This window comes from Crocodylus porosus, unplaced genomic scaffold (genome assembly GCF_001723895.1).
Source record: "Crocodylus porosus isolate Cpor-Errol unplaced genomic scaffold, CroPor_comp1, whole genome shotgun sequence".
NCBI classification, from domain to species: Eukaryota; Metazoa; Chordata; order Crocodylia; family Crocodylidae; genus Crocodylus; species Crocodylus porosus.
In genome coordinates, this window is record NW_017728912.1 from 9,318,097 (window position 1) to 9,340,084 (window position 21,988).

Here is a 21,988-nt window from a genome sequence, read left to right on the forward strand (position 1 = left end):
CAGCATATTTTCTGTTTCCATGAAATGCTTTCCACACAAAGGGATTTCACTGACACATAAGTGTGCACTCATCAGTTATTGCTATGTCTTCTGAAGGGCTTATTTTACTGTTGTAGGTTGTAGCACGGGATGATGACCAAGGTCTAAATAGCAAACTTACATACATTCTTATTAGTGGAAATGAAGATGGTGCCTTTACTCTCTCAGCCACTGGAGAACTCTGTTTGATAAAGAGCCTTGATCGAGAGACAAAAGAGAAGTATGTCTTGCTGATCACAGCTGCTGATTCAGGTAAATCAAATGCACAATCTAATTAGGTGTTTGTTTGTTTTTTAACTGGCTTTGTAGGTATATATTAGATACCAATTTATAGCTTGCATTTGTTAAATGTGCAGGCCAACAATTTCAGTCTTTATTATTGTGATATCTTTTATTTGACCAGCTATGCAGTTGGGATAAAGTCAGACAAGCAAGACGTTTTTCCTCGGGCCCTATGATCATTTGAAAGGTTTTCTAACTTTATTCCAACTGCATGGTTGGTCCAATAAAACGTATCACCCTAAGAAACTCCTTGTCTCTTACATAATTTCTAGACTATCATGGCTACAATATCACTTTTACATTACCAAGTCTTTATTGCATTATGCACTCAAATTCAAATTTAGATATCTCATGTTAAATTCAGGTCTACGCAGTGCTGTTTTCTTAAATATGCTGGATGTGCAAGAGAAAGAAAGTAGTATATGGTCAGCTATCCCAAATGTGCAGAGAGTAATTTGGATGGGCTGAATTTATATTTGTAATACACTGGACCTGACTTGGTACAGGATGTCTTATGCATTAAGTGACAGAGCAAGGGGCATGGGGTATTGGAGAAGAGGGAGGCATGAAGGGAATCTTGCCCCACAGCAGTGTATCTAAGTTCCAGTGTCTCCAATGCTGTTTTTAGAAATCTATGTCTTCTGTCTGCTTAGCAGCACTGGCTCATTGGAAAGGCAATATAAAAGAGAAGATTTGCCACACCAGAACAAGTATAGTTATGATCGATTGAAGCTGGTCTTCTTTCTGCCTGTTTTTTATACTTCCAGGCCCAGTTGTTTTCTTTATCAATAACAAAAAGGAATGTTAATGGCATTTGAAAAGTCTTCATTGTAAATTAATGCTATTGTTTCATAATACTATGAAGCACATTAAAAATTTGGACAAAAGTATTTAAAGGACCATATTCTGCTACCACTGAAGTCATTGTCAAAATGTCCCTTGATTTTGATTTTGCTGAGAGCAGGATATAGGACACAATAGAAGTAAACAGGCAAACTATAAATACTTACAAACATGTATAGTTTAGCTGAAGTGAAATTCTGAGAGATGCTTGTCCTATTTAATTTATTTGCAGGAAGTCAAGGCATTACAGAATGCTAAGAAATATAGTTTTGTCAAGGCTTTTTAAAACATATCGTTTATTGCAAAAATTCTAGGTACAAAGAGTTAACGTTATAAATGCTATGCATTTCATTGATTTTTTTTTTTTTAAGTTTTTATATAGCTTTAATATATGCGATGTATGTGTCTGTGTGTATGTTGTTATGGACTTCTGGCAACGAAGGTAGAAAATGCCATTCCATGGGGAAAAGCCTTTCTGAATAAGAAAATTTATTAAAGAAAAATTGTTGTAACTTATTATTATAAGAGTGAATTAATTTGGTAAAAATATTCAAAACATAATAAAGCAGGATACCAAATGTTAAAAAGGTATTTAAAGTCATAACATAAACTTGGCAAAGTACTGCCCTTCTCTAAGCAAGGATTTATTTAATGAAAAAAAGCAGGTCTTGCTATGCATCTATTTGATGGCCATGACTCTATGATTAAATATGTAACCAAGTTGCTTTGAATGGCATTTTTAAGATCAGTTAATATAAATGCAGAAATATATTCTTTTTGGCAATAACTGGAGTTGGGGATTCCTAATTCCCAGCCTGAAGTAGCTCTGTCTCTTTGAAGGGTTTTGTTTTATGTCTGTTAGGTATCACTTCTGCTTTTTAGCTTGTTTCCAAAAGTAAGGATTAAGTATAGTGAGATTTAAGTAAAAAAAAACAGATAATGATTCTTTGTTAGAAATGGCAAAATTATGAAGAAAACTGTCTTTCTGAAATTATCCTCATCCATGTTATCTTTGGATAAGGAAAAAGTTTTATTGTTTGTACTATACATTTTGTTTGGTTTTTTTTTTATTTGATTGTTTTTAGAAAGTCAGGCAACCATCTCACTTAACATGGTGCATCTTACATCCAGATGAAAAAAAAAAATTGAAAATCTATGGATAGTCCATCAAAATTCTGGATGTCCTGGCCTTTTTTCCTTTTCACAGCACATCCATGTAGTGCTTATGTACTAAATAAACCCAGCAGCATCCCTAGATATAAACACTGAGGGGTTCTTAACCTACCCTTGTACTATCCTGTGAATGGCCCTTCAACATAACCACCTGATTCATGCTTGTGTCATAGTTTATTATGAGCATAATGTCTGTGGTTTTACCTTTTACTAACATTATATTGCCTATGGGTCAATCTAGTGACATGAGAGGTATTCCTTAGCCCCAAAAGTCATAGCTAACCAATATGGCTAAGCACAGATGTTCAGAAAGCCCCTGGTGGAAGCATTCTAACTATTGCACTTAAAGCGCTGTAAGTCACAGCACAGGCAAACTGAATAGACTTTCACTGTTCATGGGGCAGGGGGAATCAGAGCCTGCCTGTACAGGCCACTGAGGGCATTCCCACACACCTCCCAGGAGGCTGCTAGAGTGACCCCTCCCCCCGGCACCCCAGCAGTGGCTGGGGGGGACAGGGAACCTGGACCCCTTTGCCCGCTGCAGCCTGTGTTTACCCTGACCAGCAAATTAGGGGTCTACCTGCTGTTGTGGGTGACAGAAATTGGTAGCAATTGATGGTGACAGTAAATGGTAGCTGCAGTTAGATGGCATGAGAGCAGCCCTTGATACAAAACAGGGAGGGATGAGGCAGCGCAGAGGGTGCCAAATCTCAAGCAGCAGCCATATCTCAAGCAGCAGCCCACCGTTATTAAAGGTTGCCAACCCCTGTGCTAGACCATAGTATGGCATTTCAGAAATGACCAGCTGAACATAAGATTTCTTGAAGTACTCCCCAATACAACCTTAATGGCCCCTGAAAACAAGAGCCATCTCCAGTGTTGCTAACACCTTCCTTCACTCCATTTACTTTTATATTAGTTCAGTGGGAGCTCCTCCGTTAATACAGATCAGGCTGCAAGAGCAGCTGTGAAGGGATATTGTCTCTGTGCTCTCAATCACTTGGTTACTATTCCGTTCCAGAAGACGTAGAATTTCATTTATAGATACAATAAAAAAAAAGATATTTAAATAGAGAGCAATTTTCTGCACTGTTGGTGAAAAGAGGCCAGAGAGGAATTAGTAACAAATAGTCATCAAATAGCAAATATTTGTTTTTTTTCCATATGCTTTCATTGACATCCCAGCATCATCCCACAAGGATCTGAAAGTGGTAGGGAGCTTCCCATGTTCCAGTTCCTTTTAGGGCTCTAATCATTTCCATTGTAGCTCAGTGGAAGTGCCATGGGCTTTTTCAAGGCACCATTGGTGGGAAGACTCTGAAATAAGGAATGAAATTAGGTTCCAATCAAGGACTTTATTAAGTGGAGAAACTTTTCAGAGAAAGGTCTTTCGGAATAATTCCTGCAGTATTCATCTGAAACAGTATTTCATCGTTGGTAATTAAAGGAGATGTAAAAGGCCTGCACACTTGCATCTGTTTGCACTACTGAAACTGTGCATAGCATGTGTAGGATGAGCCTTAATGTTAATCATACAATAAGTTAGATGTTTTGTAAATTTCTTGAATATAGCCTTACCTAAATATAGCAAGGATAGAAGGCGAGTTAGCTCTAAAAAGAAAAGACAGGAATGTTTATACTACTAAAGAATACCACAATCAACTGTTTTCTGTTTTGGGATGGGTCAGAATCTGGAGGACAATATTCTGTTTAACGTGAAAGAAAGACATGAATTTATAAAGGTAGCAAAGCATAAGCGAAGAATAGGTTTAGTTAGCCATGGGAATGTTCTAATAAGATCAAAAAGGAAAAAGTTGCTAAATTACTTGTCCCCAAGGCACATTGGTGATACTAAAATGACCACTGCTTAAGATAAGATGCATTCTGAGAAAAGTTATTTATTACTGGTTTTGGCTTTTCTCAGAAGTCAAAACACTGCTCTACCTAGTTGCTAGATCTTTGTGAGACTTAGGACCTAGACACATACCTGCACAGATCATGGCAATTCTGGACATGTGCAAAATGCAAAACTGCAGGCACCAAAGGGCCTTCCTAGTCCGAAAGGAAGGTGTCTATCAAGTTTAGAAGCCTGCAAAGTTGGGATGAGCCATTGACTGATGTCTTTTTGGGTTCACAAGTCTTTATTGCATTATGCACTAAAATTCAAATTTAGATATCTCATGTTATAGTCAGGCCTAGGCAGTGCTGTTTTCTTAAATAGTCTGGATGTGCAAGAGAAAGAAATAATTATATGGTCTCCCATCCTACATGTGCAGAGAGCAGTTGGGATGGGTTGAATTTATATTTGTTATATAGTTGTGTGTGTGTGCATATATATATATATGCCCCTAAAGTAGGATTTAGGTGGAATATATATATATGGATCTGACACTATGTCTATGATGTTTTTAGCAATTTAAATTCTTACTTGATTAATGGGTATTCAGGGTTATTAGTGCTGAGTGCTCACAAGGAACACTCAGCAGCTTCCAGGTTTGAAGGTGGCTTGAATTGTTCCTTTAATTGAGGAATAAAATGCAATTCACCCCCCCAAATTGCCTCAATTCCAAATGAAAGGGTTCCTTTCTAACATGCCACCATTTGGTATATGTAAATGCATAAAGGTGATTTATAAGTGAAAACGACTAATAGAACGATGAACTTTAAAATAACGTGAGGGTGTTTAGCTTACAGATGCTTCCCCAAAACATCTACTCATGTAATGCCAAGAAACTGACATGCAAGCATTTGGAAGGGTGTTTAGGGGTCTATCTCTGGGCCATAAATCATTTTACTTAGCTATACCTTTCTTTCTGGCAAAACAGAAAGGAAAAATATGTTTGTTTTGTTTTTTTAACTCTAGATGGTACAGACTTAGAAGTGGGTAACCACTCAATTCTGGCATTGTGGTAAGAATTAGTGTAGCAGCTTTTATCAGGAACTTCTTTGACTCTTTGAACATTTTTCTGGAGAAAATATTAGCACTCTAACTGTCATCCTCCTTTATTTATCTGTTTCATGGATATAGAGCAAAACATCTGGAAACCTGCTAGTTGACCCAGTCTTCTGTTTAAATGAACTTTAACCACACCATCATGCATTTGTGGGACAGCCTGGCATGTTACCACAAAGCTTAACTAGAACCAAAATATGCCGTTGCTAATTAGAAAGCCTGTTGCCCCATTTTAAACTAAGGTTGAAACCAAACTACATGAATAGTTTTAACATTGGTCTTTGGAAAACAAATGAATCAGTATGGTTAGCATAATTAGTCAGCAGTTATTGATGTACCCCTCTGGCTCTTACAATTTGCTTTAGAAAATCTTGGTCATCAGGATTTGCATTCTTCCTTTAAAGCATGCATGAGGGCAAAGTAACTGTTGAAGATTACAGGCATAGAAATTATTCCACTTTGTTTCTTTGAATAAGTAAAATAAATCAAAACTAAATCAAATTTGAGAATTCAGATTTGCTAGGGATTTGTTTGTTTGCTTTTGGAGCTGGCCTTTATCTGTAAAGTTTTTAGCATCTTGAACTCTTATTTGATTAGAGGGGAAGTTCAGGATGGTTAACACCTCACAAGGAACGTTGAGTACTTCCAGGATTTGATGAAGGAATGAAAAAATCACGCCCAAAGGCCCTGCTCTTTGTTAAGCACATGTCTGTTCCTTCAGGATGTTTGTCTTTGAGGGTGGCTAATAAAAGAAAATTCTTGTTAAATAAAGGAAGATTATATTTACATCTTAAAACTACAAATGCATATTTTTAGTCATGCTAAAGGCCCTAAAGGTTAACATAGGCTTGAGCAATTATGTGAGATTTGTGTGACTGTAATAATATAAAAGACTTTTATCCCCATCTTATTTTCCTAACATACACTGTATTCTGCTTTAATATGATATCTGCAGTGTAAGAACCTGGTCACATGTCACTTGCAACAGCTGCAAGTCATTGGAATGTTATGGTATATTAAACCGGGGATGCTCAACATCCCAATTCATGAGCCAGATCCTGCCCACAGAGCCTTGTCATCTGGCCCACAGGGCCCCCAAGGAGGTAGAAATTTGGTGCTAGAGGAGTGGTTGCAGTTTTAGTTGCATTAATTGCTGATCCCCTGCTGCCAAATTTCCACACTTATGGGAGCCTGGAAGGCCAGATCGTGTAGCCCTGCATGCTGCATCTCGTGCATGAAGCTGGATCTCAGCATACAGGGCCAGACCAAGGTCATGCAGGGTCCAGTCCTGGTGTATAGGGCTCAGTCCCATGAACCAACCCTGCAAGAGACCTGTCTGATGGACTGGCCTAACACCATTCATCTGGCACACAGCATCAAAATTATGAATTATTAAAATGAGTACGTGTAAGAGTGGTGTCACATGTTCACTTGCAACAGTTGCAAATCTTTGAAATGTAGTGACCCCTTAAAGTTCATACATGTTTAAGGGGTCACTACATTTCAATGATTTGCAACTGTTGCAAGTGAACATATGACAAGTGCTTATTTAATACAATGGTGTTCAAACTTTTGAAGCTGTGTGTCAGGTGCGTGGTGCAAGGCCAGTCCATAGGACAGATCTCTTGCAGGGTTGGCTCATAGGATTGAGCCCTACACACCAGGATTGGGCCCTGTATGACCTTGGTCTGCCCCATATGCTGAGATCCAGCTTTGAGCCACCCCAGCTCCATGCACCAGATGTACCATGCAGGGGTACGCGATCTGGCCTCCCAGGCTCCCCACAGGTCTGGAAATTTGGCAGCAGGGGATCAGCAATTAATGTAATATATAAACCTTTATTACACTTATTAAAGATCTATCCTTAAGCTATTTGCTTTTTACTCTTATCTTTGTTTTTTCACCCTCTCCCTCCTAACCAGTCTTATCTCTGCTTCTCCCTAAATATGTACTCAAGCATGTCCAGTTCCTTCAGCAGTGTGTTCTCCTTTCTGTCACCAAGTTAGCTATACAATTACCAAAAGAGCCCTAGAGCTGTACAGATATCGGTTTCAGTTTAGAACCATTTTGTAGGGATGTAATAAAAAACATGTTGATTTCCATGAAATGCATGTGATAATACTGTCTACCAAAGTCATCTCACACATATGGACTTGATATGTTTTTACTTCCATCAGCCAGCAGCACCCATATTGCAATAATTTGTTTACAAGTGTTCTGGACAGTCATATAGTTAACTAGGTTTCTCATAATTAGGGCCTGGTTTAAATTGAGATTTTGTGTTCTTTGTGAAAAATCACAAAATTAAAAGTGCCTATACATGAGCGCAGAGGCTGCTTCAATATGCCGTCATTACAATGTGTCAAAGCAGACTCAATTAATCCATCTCTGGAGCATGTGTAAAAGTGCCCTAAGTGATTTTCATAAAAAATACGATTTGCAATGAAATGCCACAATATGGCCACTTGCTGCATTCTCCAGCCAGCAGCAAAAGCTTAGCGGCCCTGGGGAGGGGGGAAGGGGTTGCAAAAAGGACAGGGAGAAGAGAGAGCTTGGGGATGGGTAGGAAAGGAGCTGTTTGCTCTTCTGGACAGGCAAACTGGGGCACTGAGGGTTGGGGTTGGGGATAACACGTGCACAGAGGAGCAAACTGCCCCTTCCCTAAGTGGAGCCAGGGGCATCTGCCAGGGTAGCCCCCCAAGTGCCTCCAACCCCCCATGTCCCAGTTTTCCCACCCAGAGGAGCAAACAGGTCCTCCCCTACTTATTCCCAAGCTCTCTCCTCCCCTATCCCTTTTATAACCTCTTCGCCTCTCCCCTGGGCTGCTCAGCTTTTGCTGCTGGCTGCTTTAGCAGCCTTCAGAGCAAATAGCTGCACCTCCCAATCTGGGCGTAAAAATGATAGCCCTCACCAGATCGGGCCATAATATTAATGAGCTGGGCCTGCAATTCAAACCAGCTCCTACTCATAGTTGTAAGCAATTAAGTTTAAATGTGCCAAAGAAGAATGATGAGAAAATGAACTGGTATGGGCTGGACCTTGGAATATATTCTGGTAAAGTTCACTGAGTATTTTTATTAAACCATACATTTTTGGTCAAAAAAGGACAAAGGCAGGCATTGAAGATTTCACTATCTGAGCTACCATGGCACCCGGTTTTGGTGTTGTGTTTTTGTTGTTTTTAGTTTGTTTTAGCTACCTGGCATCTAAAACAGGTATAACTTAGTTAGAATTTCAAAGGCCAGTAAGAATTATAAAGTGAAAGGAAATGTAAACGCAAATTTTCAAGCTGCTGTAATTTCCTCCTTCACTTATATATTAGTCTATACATTATGCTTAGGTTTGCTAAAACCTGGGTTAAAAGTATTTTAAGATTACTGTCTTCATGACTGTGTTACTTTTATGTGAAACTATGAAACAAATGTGCCAGTAAATTTGCAAACTGCCAACTATGGGCATTTTTGTGTTGTGAAAACCTCAGCCTCTTGAAAGAATAAGATAAACTGCTTGAATAGTCATGGTGCTGCACAAAGAAAATTTCTTGGGCTTTGAGGAATATTAATATTTTCCAGTTACGGTGATGCTTAAACAGCACATTACTCCTTATAAATTGAAAGTCTGTTAGCTAATTCTTCAACTCCACAACTATAATTTCAGGAAGCTTAATTGCTAGGATAAGACTACTAAAACATGAATATATGGCATAAATACTTATTCTGAAGGTTAATCTTCACTAGTCATACAGGGTGTTTTTAAAGTATAATTCAATAACCTGCAATCATGATTAAAAGGATCTCACTGTGGGATACAGAGGAGTCATAAGCAGACAAAACTGACTCAGTCAGCAGTTCCTAAGGGAATCAACTTCCCTCGTGTTTTCTTTCTACAATGATGACTTACAAAAAGAGTTAGTAATTGGTGGTTTTGAGAAAATATTTTTAAAGTTTATCTTTTTAAGTTGAAATTTTATTTTAAAAAACCTCCCACACTTTTGAAAGCTATTCAGACTATGTATCCATTTTACCCACAAACATGAATGCTAGCCCACTGCACTCTCAGTGACTTATACCCACCTTTTTATGTATATGCAAAACCATTTTGTATATGTAAAACAGGCACACATGAAAAGCTGACCTCAGGTTCTTCCTGTCAATCAAATATTTTCCAAACTACATCTTTTTTGCTATTGAACTGAATATAATCTAAGCCAAGAATATTATACTCATACTGGACATTCCAGTCTTTTCTGAGGATCATCCCAACTGAGCTGTACTTTAGGTGTGATTAGTTTATAGGAAAGTATTAAGGGTTATCCAAAGCAATAGATTCATGACCAAAATCATCAGCAAATGATGTGATGAAATCATCAGCAAAGCTAACCACACTTTATCATGCATCAGCATGACAAATAGAACAAATAGAACTAAGGAGGTGATACTGCCCCTCTATGCGGCATTTGTCAGACCGCAGTTGGAGTACTGTGTCCAGTTTTGGGTGCTGTACTTCAAGAAGGATGTTGATAGACTCGAGAGGTCCAGAGGAGGCTGCTTATATGATTAGGGGCTTACAGGACAAACCCTATGAGGAGAGACTGAAGGACCTGGACCTCTTCAGCTCACGCAAGAGAAGGCTGAGAGGTCATCTTGTCGCTGCCTACAAATTAATTAGGGGGGCACAGCAAGGGATCGGAGATGCTTTGTTCACTGGGGCACTTCTTGAGGTAACAAGGAACAATGGTCACAAACTGACAGCAGATTTAGGTTAGATATCAGGAAAAACTTTTTCACGGTAAGGGTGGCCAGAATTTGGAATAGGCTTCCAAGGGAATTGATGCTCTCCCCTACTTTGGACATCTTTAAGAGAAGGCTGGATAGGCATCTGCCTGGGGTCATCTGACCCCAGCACTCGTTCCTGCCTATACAGGGGGCAGACTCAATGATCTGTTGAGATCCCTTCTGACCCTAGCGTCTATGAATCTATGAAAACTTTTACAATAGTGGACCAGAATCTGATAGCAGTCACGAACAAGTCTTTAGGTCAGAAAATCCCAGAAAATTAAACATATTTTAAAATGGGAAGTCTGGACATTAGGTATGAGACCTGGGGATGATCATAGGATTATAGGATCACAAGAAAGCAGGGCTGGAAGAGATCTCCCACTGTCATTGAAGCCAGCCCACTTTTACAGTTCTTCATCTTCCTAAATTTTAAAATTCACTTGACAGCGGTTTTTTTAAATGAAAAAGATGAGAAATTATAGGAACATGTCATCTGTCACACTTCCAGTCAGCCTATAACAGCAAGTTTAAGGAATCTTTAGAAGTAAAAAGACTCAGTTACTTGGAACTCACTTTGAGTCTTTTGAAGTAAGTCTGGTAATTACTGTACTACAAGTTCTGCTTCATTTTACTTATTTCCAAGCTATATTTAGATCTTGATAAATCCAGTATTAAAAAAAAAATGTAATAAAAGTCCTTACTGTTAATAGACCACATGTAATCACAAACAGTATGATGGTAGTAGGTAGTCTCATTTCAGTATGGCATAAAACCTCATTTTTGTCCCTGTCATGAAACATCACACCATAATGACGCCGAAGAACCCATCAATTTGATTTGGAGTTTTCAAATGACAATTCCTATAAATTGTTATAAAATCTATAAATCATTTGGATCAAATAAAATAATAGAGGGATCATTGATTTTTAGGCAGAACTGGTCCGCTATTGGAATGGGAACTTCTGCTTTCAGAATGCCTTCTTATTCCCTGGCTGACATCCCTGCTCCACCCTCAGATGTTGTGGGGGTCTTTACCTGGACCATATAGGGAAAGAAAAGCTTGGACCCCTGTAAGGAGTGCATCCCTTTCGCTCCCCTTTTGTGTGGACTCAGTCTCCTTGGACACAGAGGAAGGTTGCTTTATGGCTGATTATGGCTGTTTTAACACAGGGCTGTGGTTGCCTTTATTATCAAGGGACTTGGATTCAGTCTTCTCTCATTAAGGGAATGTCTATGCTTCATCCCTGCCACTCTGAAGGGAACCCACTTCTGAGCATACCATTCATCCACTTCCTTTTGCATATGCCAAACTGAGAAATGTGGTAATGAAGCTGCCTCCTCCCTCTGGAGCTGCTCTTCTGATTTTTGCAGAGTGCTTGAGAGTGGCTGTAAGGGACATCTCCAGAGCAGCTTCACTAATGCATTTCCAGGTTTAGCTCATGGAAGCAGGAGCAGGTGGGCAGCCATTCCTAACAGCAGGGATGTGGTACAGGCCTACAAGGTCCCAGCATAAATCTATTTATCCCCAGGCATCCTCTGACCAGACCGGCCTGGATAAATGGAATCTTTTGCTTTCCTCTCGGTGGTACATAAAACACAGTATATAATTTAGATAATCAATTTCATCTGGTTACTAATTGACAGATTCAGTGCAGCTTTCATTCAGTAGGGGCCTGGTTTCTTTGTAACCTAGAATTGGAACCAAAAACCGACTTTGGTTTTTGCTGGTGAGTGCTGTTTGTTTTTCTTTTTTTTTGCATTCCTGTACTGAGCCCCACACATGCCCAGAAGAGGCAGCACATTACTTCAATCCCGCTTGCCCCATGTGGCTCATAGGTGCTAAGCACCCACTAACTTTTTTTGGAGGGTGCTTATGCCCCAGAGCATCGGTCGGTACCTATGATTGGAACTGAAAAAGATGAGAAAAGGTTGTTCCTGATACAACAGGGAGAACCCGATTCCCAGTCAACATAGATCTTGTATGTGGGAAGGACAGCAGGGTCCCAACAGTGATGCTAGAAATGCCTAGAAGGGTAGTTCTTCATCAAGTGGAACATACTACAAAAGAAAGATGACCTGTGCTGACTCAGTCATTGCCAGTAAGTTGCAACCTCCTCAAACCATATTCCTAGCCTTTAATCTTGTCTTCCAGGGGCAGCAGGATCAGGAAATATCTATCATCAGGAACATTTGTAAAATAGCAAGTTCAGCTGAAAGCTTTCATGCTAAGATGCAAAGGCTTTAAGAATCTTTGTGATTTCATAAGGATTTGGATTAACCAATTTATTTTCTTTCAGTTTTCCTTCGTGTATCCAGTTGTGGTTTTAATCACTAAATAATTCTGTGATATTCTCTAAAACTATCAATGGGTTGTGAGAGGTTAATTCCACTCCTTGACCTCAGCCTCTGCAAAATCTATTTGAATTCTGAGTTATAGTTGTAGTTTCATACCTTCAGTTCTGCAGTATAATCACACAAAAACATACATCAGTACGTTCCACTCAATCGACACGATATATTAATATTTTTCATAAAAACAAGTTAAAAGATATGTTATTTGAAAATATAAATAAGAAATGCTACTTTAACTCTTTCTTTCAGGAATAGATCGATCATACATGGATACAAAGATTAGACAATGGTGTTTCTCCAAAATAATTTGGGTCCTGTGAAATACAGATTTTAAATTTCTTAGGTCAGAAATTTTGTTCCAGAGCACTTTTTCCTATAAGAAAATTCTAATTTACAGTGTGTGAAACAATTTATGAAAATATGTTGATTTTAGCAAAAATTTTAAATAAAAAAAACGTGAAGCTTATTCAGAGACTGCTGCATGTAGGGCATGAAGGTCAAGATTTATATCATCTCCAACGACCATTTAATACAAAACTATCCTTTGAGCATATATCAATTTGCAGTGAAAATCTGACTGATTTCCATGTCTCTGCCGACCCATCTCCTCAGAAACTGAAGTTCCAGGCTCTTGCCAGGCTACTATAAAGTCCAGGTTCCCATCTTGTCCAGACTCCCACAAGCCCAATGGTCACATTTTGTCTAGCTATTCCTGAAATGGATTATTATAAAATTTCACTTCTGGAGAAACATTAGACATTTTAACTTTTCATCCCAGTTTGGATCACATTCACATTTTTTTCCCAAAGAAATTTAATTATATGGAAGTCTGAAGTAGTAAGAAGCTGTTTTTGAGGTAGAAGAAAACAAAAAAGGTTCAGGTAAAACTTTATGTTAATTCCCTGTAATAATGAAAGAGTGAGTCCCACCAGATTTTGCATATACTGTACATTCCCCTTTGTGTTTAGGATGATTGTTCATTTCCATTTAAATTCATATTGCAAACCAAGTTGCAAAGACTCTAAGATATAGCTTCATAATGACTGTAGACTGCTTACTTCATCTCTATACCTCTTTAAAAAACATGCCAAAGTGTAGTATCCAGTACAGCTTTTCTGCCTTTAATGCACTTTAAAAGATTGGCTGCTCCACTGTGAGAAAACCCTTGTTTACTCCATGAAAAAGTTAATGCTTTCTAATAACACACACAACTTCCAGTCTGGAGAGCCATTCACTGAATGTTTGACTGCAGGACTGGAATCAGCTTTGTTGCAAAGCAACAGATTTCAGTTCAGCAAAAATTCCATTTCTCTTTAATCGCTTTGCAATTTTCAGGATAATGCTGCGTTTAATTTACAAGAGCCCACAATAGAACTGTAATCTGCCTGCAGTTTGAACTTTAATTAATCATTTAGTCTCATTCATGTTATTTTATTATGTATTTTATATTTTAATTTTATTTTATCTCCGCCTTTTTATTTATAAGCTGTTGTTAATCTCCAATACAATTTTGAAATTCTTACAAAGACATTTGGGTCTTAGTTTTTGAAAAGAATATTTGCAAAATTGTAAAATATGTGATAGAACCTATTCTTCTTTCAAAGCAGTTGGTAGATAACAGACTGCACAGCATTTCTTTTTTGTGCATGCTTGGTTTCATTGTTTTGTTTTTTTCTCTGTGCTTACAGTACCCTGTAGCTGAGGTATTCTAATTTGAGGTGTTTCTGAATTTCCTTTTGATCTATTTAAAATTCTTCTTAAAGCCTTAGATATGGCACCCATCAGTTTCCTTGGACTGTTTCCTTTTAATTGCTCTTGATTCACTAAATATTTTGCTAGTCATTTTTCCTTTTGTGCCCAAATAAAGTGACAGTATTTAGAGCTGAGCATACATTAAAGTAGATAGTGTTGTGCTTGATTCTTTCGCATTGCTTTAACATATGTGTGTGTGGAATGGATATGCAGTGGTAAAAGTGCGAAAATATTTAGTTGCATAGATTTGGTGTGGCTATGTAACTCGTAAGCACTGGAGCAAAGAGCACCCACAAATAAGTTATGATGAAATTGTTTCAAAAAGCCGCATGCATGTGGTCAGATTCTACCCTGTGCTGTTTTTCTGTGTCTTGAAAGTGGAAATTCTGTGAGGTACAGCCCTACTAATCTATACTTTGCCCACTATGACATTATCTGCAAGTCATTTCCGTGTAATTCTGGTTCTAACTTTACCAGATTAAAAAAACCCAAACTGTTCTACTTCTAAAGTTGATTTTCCTGCTGTCAGTATAGATACAGAGAAATCACCCCAACCATTTGTTTGCACAGGGGAAAAATGACAGTTTGAGTCTCATCCAACTCACCCTTGCTTGAGGCAGGAGCAAGCAGCAAAAGTTAGCAGATATCGCACCTGGCCTTTGCTGCATCCCAGTGTGTAGGTTCCCACATATATTCTTCACCTCCCTACAGCTCTGACTTCCCTCAGACTTCCCATTAAAGGAACGGATCACTAACACAAGGTGGGAATTAGCACTAGCTCTATAGCAGCTTCTGTGGCTGTTACCAGTTTTTCCCATAGTATTGAAATGGGACAGAATCTGGAAGAGTGCATTTTTTTCTTTTTCTTTATTTCTTTTTAACTAGGTGAGGTCTAATTTGTTGGAAGTGCTTTAATGAGAAATGACTATCTTTCTGAACCCAGCACTTTGTATTGCTGAAGATGCCAGATGTCCTACCGCAATCCCAAGTTTCCTGTTTATTGCACCCTTTTTTCCTTTTTATTTCATACCAGGCCCAGGGCGTATGTCTGAATTTCTGCTTGAAGTGTACCTAGGGCTGGTAACTAGAATGCAAACATTTCAGTTCCTAGTTATGCACCTTATATTTAACAACCATTGGATAAAATGCAAATCTTGTATTCCACACTGTGGGATACAGCACACTGATTATTTAACTGACAATCAGAGGATAGCAAATTAAATACTACTACACTCCCTCACAGTTCAAAGATTTTGTAATCATTTAGATGTCAAAACTAATCAGCTACATTTTTTTCATTGAGAGCTAGCATTGATTTCCTGTATATTACATTAATTGTTTAATGAATGTCTGGCCTCCTGTCTTACAAAGAAACTTTTCAGCCTGGTTATTTGAGTTACTGTGAGTTCTGTAGGCTTTTACTTTTTAAAATTGTAAGTAAAAAAATACCAGAGAAATAGTGAAAAGTGTGATGCCACAAAGGAATGTCACTCTTAAAAAGAACCAAGAAAGCCAAAATATTACTAATATTACTAAGGTTGCTATGAGTAATTGATAAAAGGTCACATTCTCACTTGAAAGTAGTCTGCGCTATCGCAATGGAAGCAGCATCAAATGTGATTCATTTACATCAAGGCCAGAGCACACATACTTGGATGGGTAGGACAGGGGGAACCTTCTTCAGAGATTCACCAGGAAGCTGAAACTGGCAGATCCCTTGCCTCCCATATATCCTTCAGTGGCCTTGATCCCTGGCATCCAGGAAAACTTTTCTCCCCATTCAGTTGAATAATAGTGGTTGAATAGTTCCTGATCGGTAGCTTGCTGCATCCAAAGCCACCTGCATCTGCAGGGTAGATGTTAGCATTTGCATTTGCAATGACTGATTAACGTAAGGCCATGTGCAGACATTCAGTTTGTACCAGTAGAATCGCCATTCTGTTGATAGAAAACAAAAGTGTGCGGATGTTAAATTTTTTCCTCCTGGAGTGAAAATGGCAGCTCTAGGAGAAAAAATAACATGGGAACAACCAGGGTTAAATCACTCCTGAGAGAGTTTCTCCTGGGAGACAGAACATCTGCCTGCCTTCCCCTGACTTAACTCCTCCTAGGGACCAGGAGCAGTTGAGCTGGTAAAACATTCCTGGGCCTCCCTAAGACCAAGGTGACTCCAGCGTGGAGAAGGTACAGGGGCAGCTGCTGCCTTCCCATTCTGTGGCCTGGGAGGGAAGGGAAGGAACAGCCATCAGCTGCTCCCCCACTGCTTGACTAGGCAATGAGGTTTGCAATGGGGACTGAGGATGGTGGGATCTGGGTTTTGGGAGGCTGTCCCAAAAGCAGACCAAAAGTCCCTGTCTGTTCCTCACACTGGAGCCCTGAGTGTTTGGAGTAGATGGTGCAACAGGGCTCAGTCTGATCAGTTTCAGTGCCTGAAGCCAAGAGGAAGAAGTAGCAAGTACTTGCCAACTTCTCACACTGCAGTCCCCATTGTGACAAGCAGGCAGGGATCTTTCCTCTACTGCTCCAGTCCCCCCAGAAAGAGGGAATTGAAGCAGCCTATGCTTTCACCAGACCAGGGGCAGTCACAGGCCGATTGTCTATAGTTCTCCTGGAATCATTCCTAGCAGTCAAAGATTTTATTCCTTGAAATGAAAGTTTGTAAATAGTCTTTAGTACAGGGACCAGAACTGGAGTCTCCTCTCTCCAGATGAGTTCTCTAGGTTTATGGACTTGTTTTGACCCTTTCTCCTCTCTGCAGAGAAGGCCTAGTTAATTCTACATTCATTTCAGCTCAGGGGCACACTGCCTCTGGGACAATAGAGAGAACATCCTGTAGGCAGGTGATTACGGCATTTCTCTGGAGGGTGGGAGATACAGATTTGAATCCCTTCAGACTGAGGACAAAGTATAACTCAGGGTTCTCACAGCCTTGGTGAATGATCTGAGACAGAACTATTACACAGACTAGGGATAGACATTCAAAAGCTTGAGCCTGAATTTATTCAATCTTTGTAGGTTAGTCTAACCTGGCTAGGCTGAACTGGTTTGTAACCACACAGACATTCTGTCTGGACTGAGGAAATTCAGGCACATACCTACAGTGGCTTTGACTAGTAGCCCAGGAGTGCTAGAACAGCCCTCCCTTCCCTTCCAGAGTGCTGAGCTGAAGGAGGGGGCATGGCCAGGCCCCTGCAGGACCTCTGATTAGGGAGGTCTGCCTAGGCTTTTCCCCACTGGCTGCTGAAGGGCAGGAGTGTTGGCAGCCCCCAGCCCCCTGCTAGCACTCTGAGGCAAGGGGAGGGGGAGGGGTGTGCAGTGCATGCATCTGTTGATGATATAGATTTTTTCAATCTTCCTCCCTTGCTTCTTTGTACTGTCTGCAGCAAACTGACAGGTGAGCAAGCCACTAGGCGGTTGATAACAGTGTTTATTACCCAGTCAGCAAAACAATAGCCTCTCTCCATTACTTCAAACTGTTCTTAAACAGCTTACCAGCTGATCTGTTGATTAGCTCCAAAAAACCCTAAGCAGTCATTATTCTGTCTGCCTGCCCCAATGAAATTGGAGACACGCACACATAGACATCTCTCAGCATTAGCTAGCATAGCATATGCCTAAGGTCCATGGGGCTGGGGTCTGTGCTGTGGGACATGAGAGTGGGAGGAAGCCCTGCTTCAACAGTGAGCAAGAAGGTCGTGTAGAACAGGAGGAAGTGAGGCAGATCCTGCTTTACCTGCAGTCTCTGATGCTCCAACCAGGGAGCAGAGGGGAGGGGCCAGCTCTCCTGTAGAGCCGAGAGCCCTGCCCAGCCCAGAGAGTGTGCCAGGATGCTGGGGGTATCTGGTTTATCTTAAACCAGCAAGGTGTCTGAGACAGACATTGCATAAACCAACCTGAGCCAAATCAGTTGAGCCTGATACTACTTTCAACCAGGTTTCTCCCAAACTGTTTTCAGCCTTACTCCTGACCCACTGCCAGTGCCCCCCACACTCCCAACCCACAGTCCCCTGCCCCACCCTGGTGCCCCTCACTCCTGACTCACAAACCCCCACCCCCATCCCTGCTGGTGCCCCTCATTCCTGACCCATAGCCCCCTTGTGCTGCCAGTGCCCCCTGCACTCCCAACCCACACCCCCCCACACTTTCTCCCTGGTGCCCCTCATTCCCGCAGCCCCCTACCCCTCCATCCCTGCTGGAAGGCCCCAGCTGTACCTGTCCTGTCCAGGCCAGAGTGTGGTGGCTCCAATTCATGCAGGTGGTGGCAGAGCGTGTCCAGTCCCAACACAGGCTGAAAGAAGAGGAGGGGAGGCTTGGGCACCCCCACCCAGGGATAAGACTGCAGTGCCTTGTGAGCAACCTGGACAGGGCCCCTTTCCCCCTTCCCCGCTCCTTCCCCCCACCTCCCCAGGCAGCCCCTTTGAGCACAGGCACTGGTGCCTGCACTGTGCCCACCGCTTTCCCCTGCTGGAAAGGCAGGGAACCCTTCCCTCCCCTGCAGCCCTGTCACAGCTGCTGTCTCCACCCTGACCAAATGTCCAGGATTTTGTGGTGTTTTGGGGGTGGGAGCAGGGGGAAGCAAGTGGAGCCACCAGGGAGCACCATATGGCTACTGGCAGGTCCATGTGTGCTCCCTGCTGCCTCCAATTGCCCTCCCCCTGCTCCCACCAATGGAACAAAGGAAAATCCCAGACATGTGGGGAAATTTAAAAAACCCACCTGGACTGCAATCAGAGGCCTTAAAAAGAGCGGGAACACTGTTAAAAAGAGTCTCTGTGGAACTGGGGCAGAGGGAGTAGCCGTACTAGAGGCTGGAGGAGGAGGCAGGTCCAACAGAGAGGTTCCCACATTTCCTCAGCTAGCCCCACCACTTGTAAAGTGCTCGTGGCAATTTTTTAAAATTTTTTTTTGCCTCTGTGGAGGTGAGGTGGGGGGAGCCACTGCACTGGAGGCTGCAGGAGGAGGCGACACCAGCAGAGGGGCTCCCGTTTTAACTCAGCTGGCCCAGCCTGGCTACATGTGCAGTTGGGCAGAAGCATTATGGACAGACAGACAGACAATGTCTTTTATTATATTAGGATAGATAGGAATGGCCATTCATCCATTTTTTAAAATAACTACTTAGATGCCTGGATTCAGGAATGTCTTTGGGTCTGTGAAGCTGATCTGATGTAAGATCTTCCTTAATACCCATAGATGCCTAAGCTCCTAATGACACATTCATGTTGTAACTTTTTCCTGCTGACTTCCTTCCTAGGATACTGACTGTTGTTAACACCTTTCTGAGATGCCTAACTCTCTGCACATGTCTTATAGGGAACTTGGGTGCCTCATACAGACCTGTGTAGTCTATTGTTGGATTCAGAGACCTACATTCTTTCATGGATCTAACCTTAAGTATTTTCCTCTGGATGGGTGGTCTTGAGCAATTGCTTCAATGTTCTCCTGAGTCAGGGCCAAGCTTCGAAACTGCTTCTGCAGATCAAAATCAATGACTTTGTACAGAAGCCAGGGAAATATAAACCTATTTCCTTAACAAAATTAAAAATCTTTGGGGACCCCATTTTCAGCAGTGTGTGGGGATTCAATTAGCTTTTATTCATCATAATAGGACCTTGTGTGCACCAGTACACGCTAGTGAAAATACCATATTATTCCCCAGAAATTTAGATAGAAGATTGCTGTAAGTATAGGATTCCCCAAAGTGTAGTATACTTAAAATTTCATTATATTGGCATTTCAGTTGAATATTAAACCTCTGCAATTTTGGAATCCCAATGAGTTACAGTAGATGTTCATGTAAAATTATTGTCAGCAATACATGGTTAATTAAACTTTGATTTAACAGTCTATTTTATGATTCAGGATCCTACGTACACTTTCTTGCTTATTGAAGGACTGTTACTTGTCAGGATTGTATGATTCATTAAATTGCTTGCACATTAATTAACAGGTTTTAAGGAAGATTTTTTCAGTTATGTCAATTATTTAATTCACATTCTATACACTAATAGGGAAAGTAATATACTCTATACAGTGAGTTTGAAATAAGCTCAATATAATTAGTTTAATACCTTTGATATTTTATGTTTCTGAAACAGATATACTGTTAGGATTTTTTGGTAAATTTAGTACATCTGTTATAATTTACATCTGCTGGATTCAGTTCATTCTGTAAGAATCAGGCACAACGTTTTATTTTTTCCACAGAATTTGTTTAGCTGCAAATTTTTTGTGCCTGAAATATGATTTTTCTCTGTAACACTATCATAGATTCTACCAGTTACATTTTGGACATAGTGGATCAAGACTATTATAGCTAAAGTTATGTTAAATGATTAAACCTAATTATGAACAATATCTAGGAAAATATAAAGAAAAGGTCCAAGGTCATCTGACAAGTAGTAAGAAGAATCTTCTATTGAAAGATTTGTGATCAAAGCAAACTCAGAAACCTGGAAACTTGGCCTGACCATGGGAATTAAATTTATTACCACAAGTATGACATCTATGTTTTATGAAACAGCCGAGTCACCAAATTGCCAAGCATCAAATTCCATGCTCCTTTCTTAAAGAGAACTCCTACTGGAGGCAATAAGAATTCTTGGTGGATTAAAGACTGCAGATTTTGACCCAAAGTTGCTGCTTTTTCCATTGAAAATGACTTTGTTTATAATGTCCTCCTCATATTTCTAGGCAGCTGCAAAAATGCAGCCCATAAGATAATCATTCAGTTTCAACAGAGTGAAAACTGTAAGGACTACACATTAATTTACAACCATTTACAGTGTTGTATGGAAATTAAGATATGGAGGTGAAATTTTTACTTAGAAAAATAACAGCAATTTTGGATAAACAGAAAAGAAACTAAAGTAAGTTCTTGAATTTTCCCATCGAAGTTGAATGAGAATTATATTTGATTATGAACTGAGGAAAGGCAAGCTTGTGTATTGCTAACAGCTAAATTAATATTTTTTTCTCTCAGTGAGCAGTAAAAACACAAAACAGTCATTCTGATACTGCAAGTAGCGGCTGTATCAGAAGTTGATGCACCTTGTACCATTGTTGCTAAGACAAAACAGTTTTGGAAACTAGTTCAGTGGAGGCCAACCTTTTTGTGACGCATGCCATGAATTAGCCCTGAGTGCCATTCTTTCTCCTCCCTGTAATAGACCTGCTACTCTGCTTTCTGCTCCTAGCCCTGTGCTTCCTGCCTCATCTGCTACTTTGCTTCCCATTTCGTTTTCTATGTTTGCTGCCCAATCTGCTGTTTTGTTTTGTGCTCCCTGCCCTATCTCCCACAGTGCTCCCTCCTCCCACCCCAGTCTGCTATATGCCACCAGCAAAGGCTGCCTGTACCATTTATGGCACTTGTGCAGGAGGTTGGCCACCCTGCTCTAGTTTTTGAAGGAAATAGAACATTGAAGATCTGCAAACTAATAAATAATGTTCTATGCAGGAGGCAACTAAGTGTGTTCCTATTTCATCTTGCTCATTTGCCCAGGGAATTAGCATATCCACTTTTGTAGCATGGCAATCCTCTTAGCTTTAATAGTAAGATGTAAAAAGCAGTGAGCAACAGCATTCACATTTGCCTTAATTGCTTTTTAGGGGCTTGAATGATACAGGTTTCAGCAAGGCACCCAATAGGCTGGAAAATCCTAACCAAGCACCCAATTTTTCAACCCTGCCTCATGCAAGTACTTTTACTGATTACAAGGGAATTAGTTGCATGAATAAGGAATGTACCTGGAACCAAAAAAACACTGGCACAAAAGCTGATGTGTCTTTAGTTAGTCTTTAAAAGGCGCAAATCTAC

General features: G+C 40.4%; 1 protein-coding gene across 1 annotated transcript in view; it reads left to right on the top strand.

Annotated features, from left to right (window-relative positions):
• Nucleotides 1–21,988, top strand: part of FAT4 (FAT atypical cadherin 4) — a 236,424-nt gene that overhangs the window by 147,522 nt on the left and 66,914 nt on the right. The window contains exon 6 of the mRNA XM_019534025.1: nt 117–291. Coding sequence (XP_019389570.1) covers nt 117–291 — 175 coding nt within the window. The remainder of the gene's footprint in view (nt 1–116; nt 292–21,988) is intronic.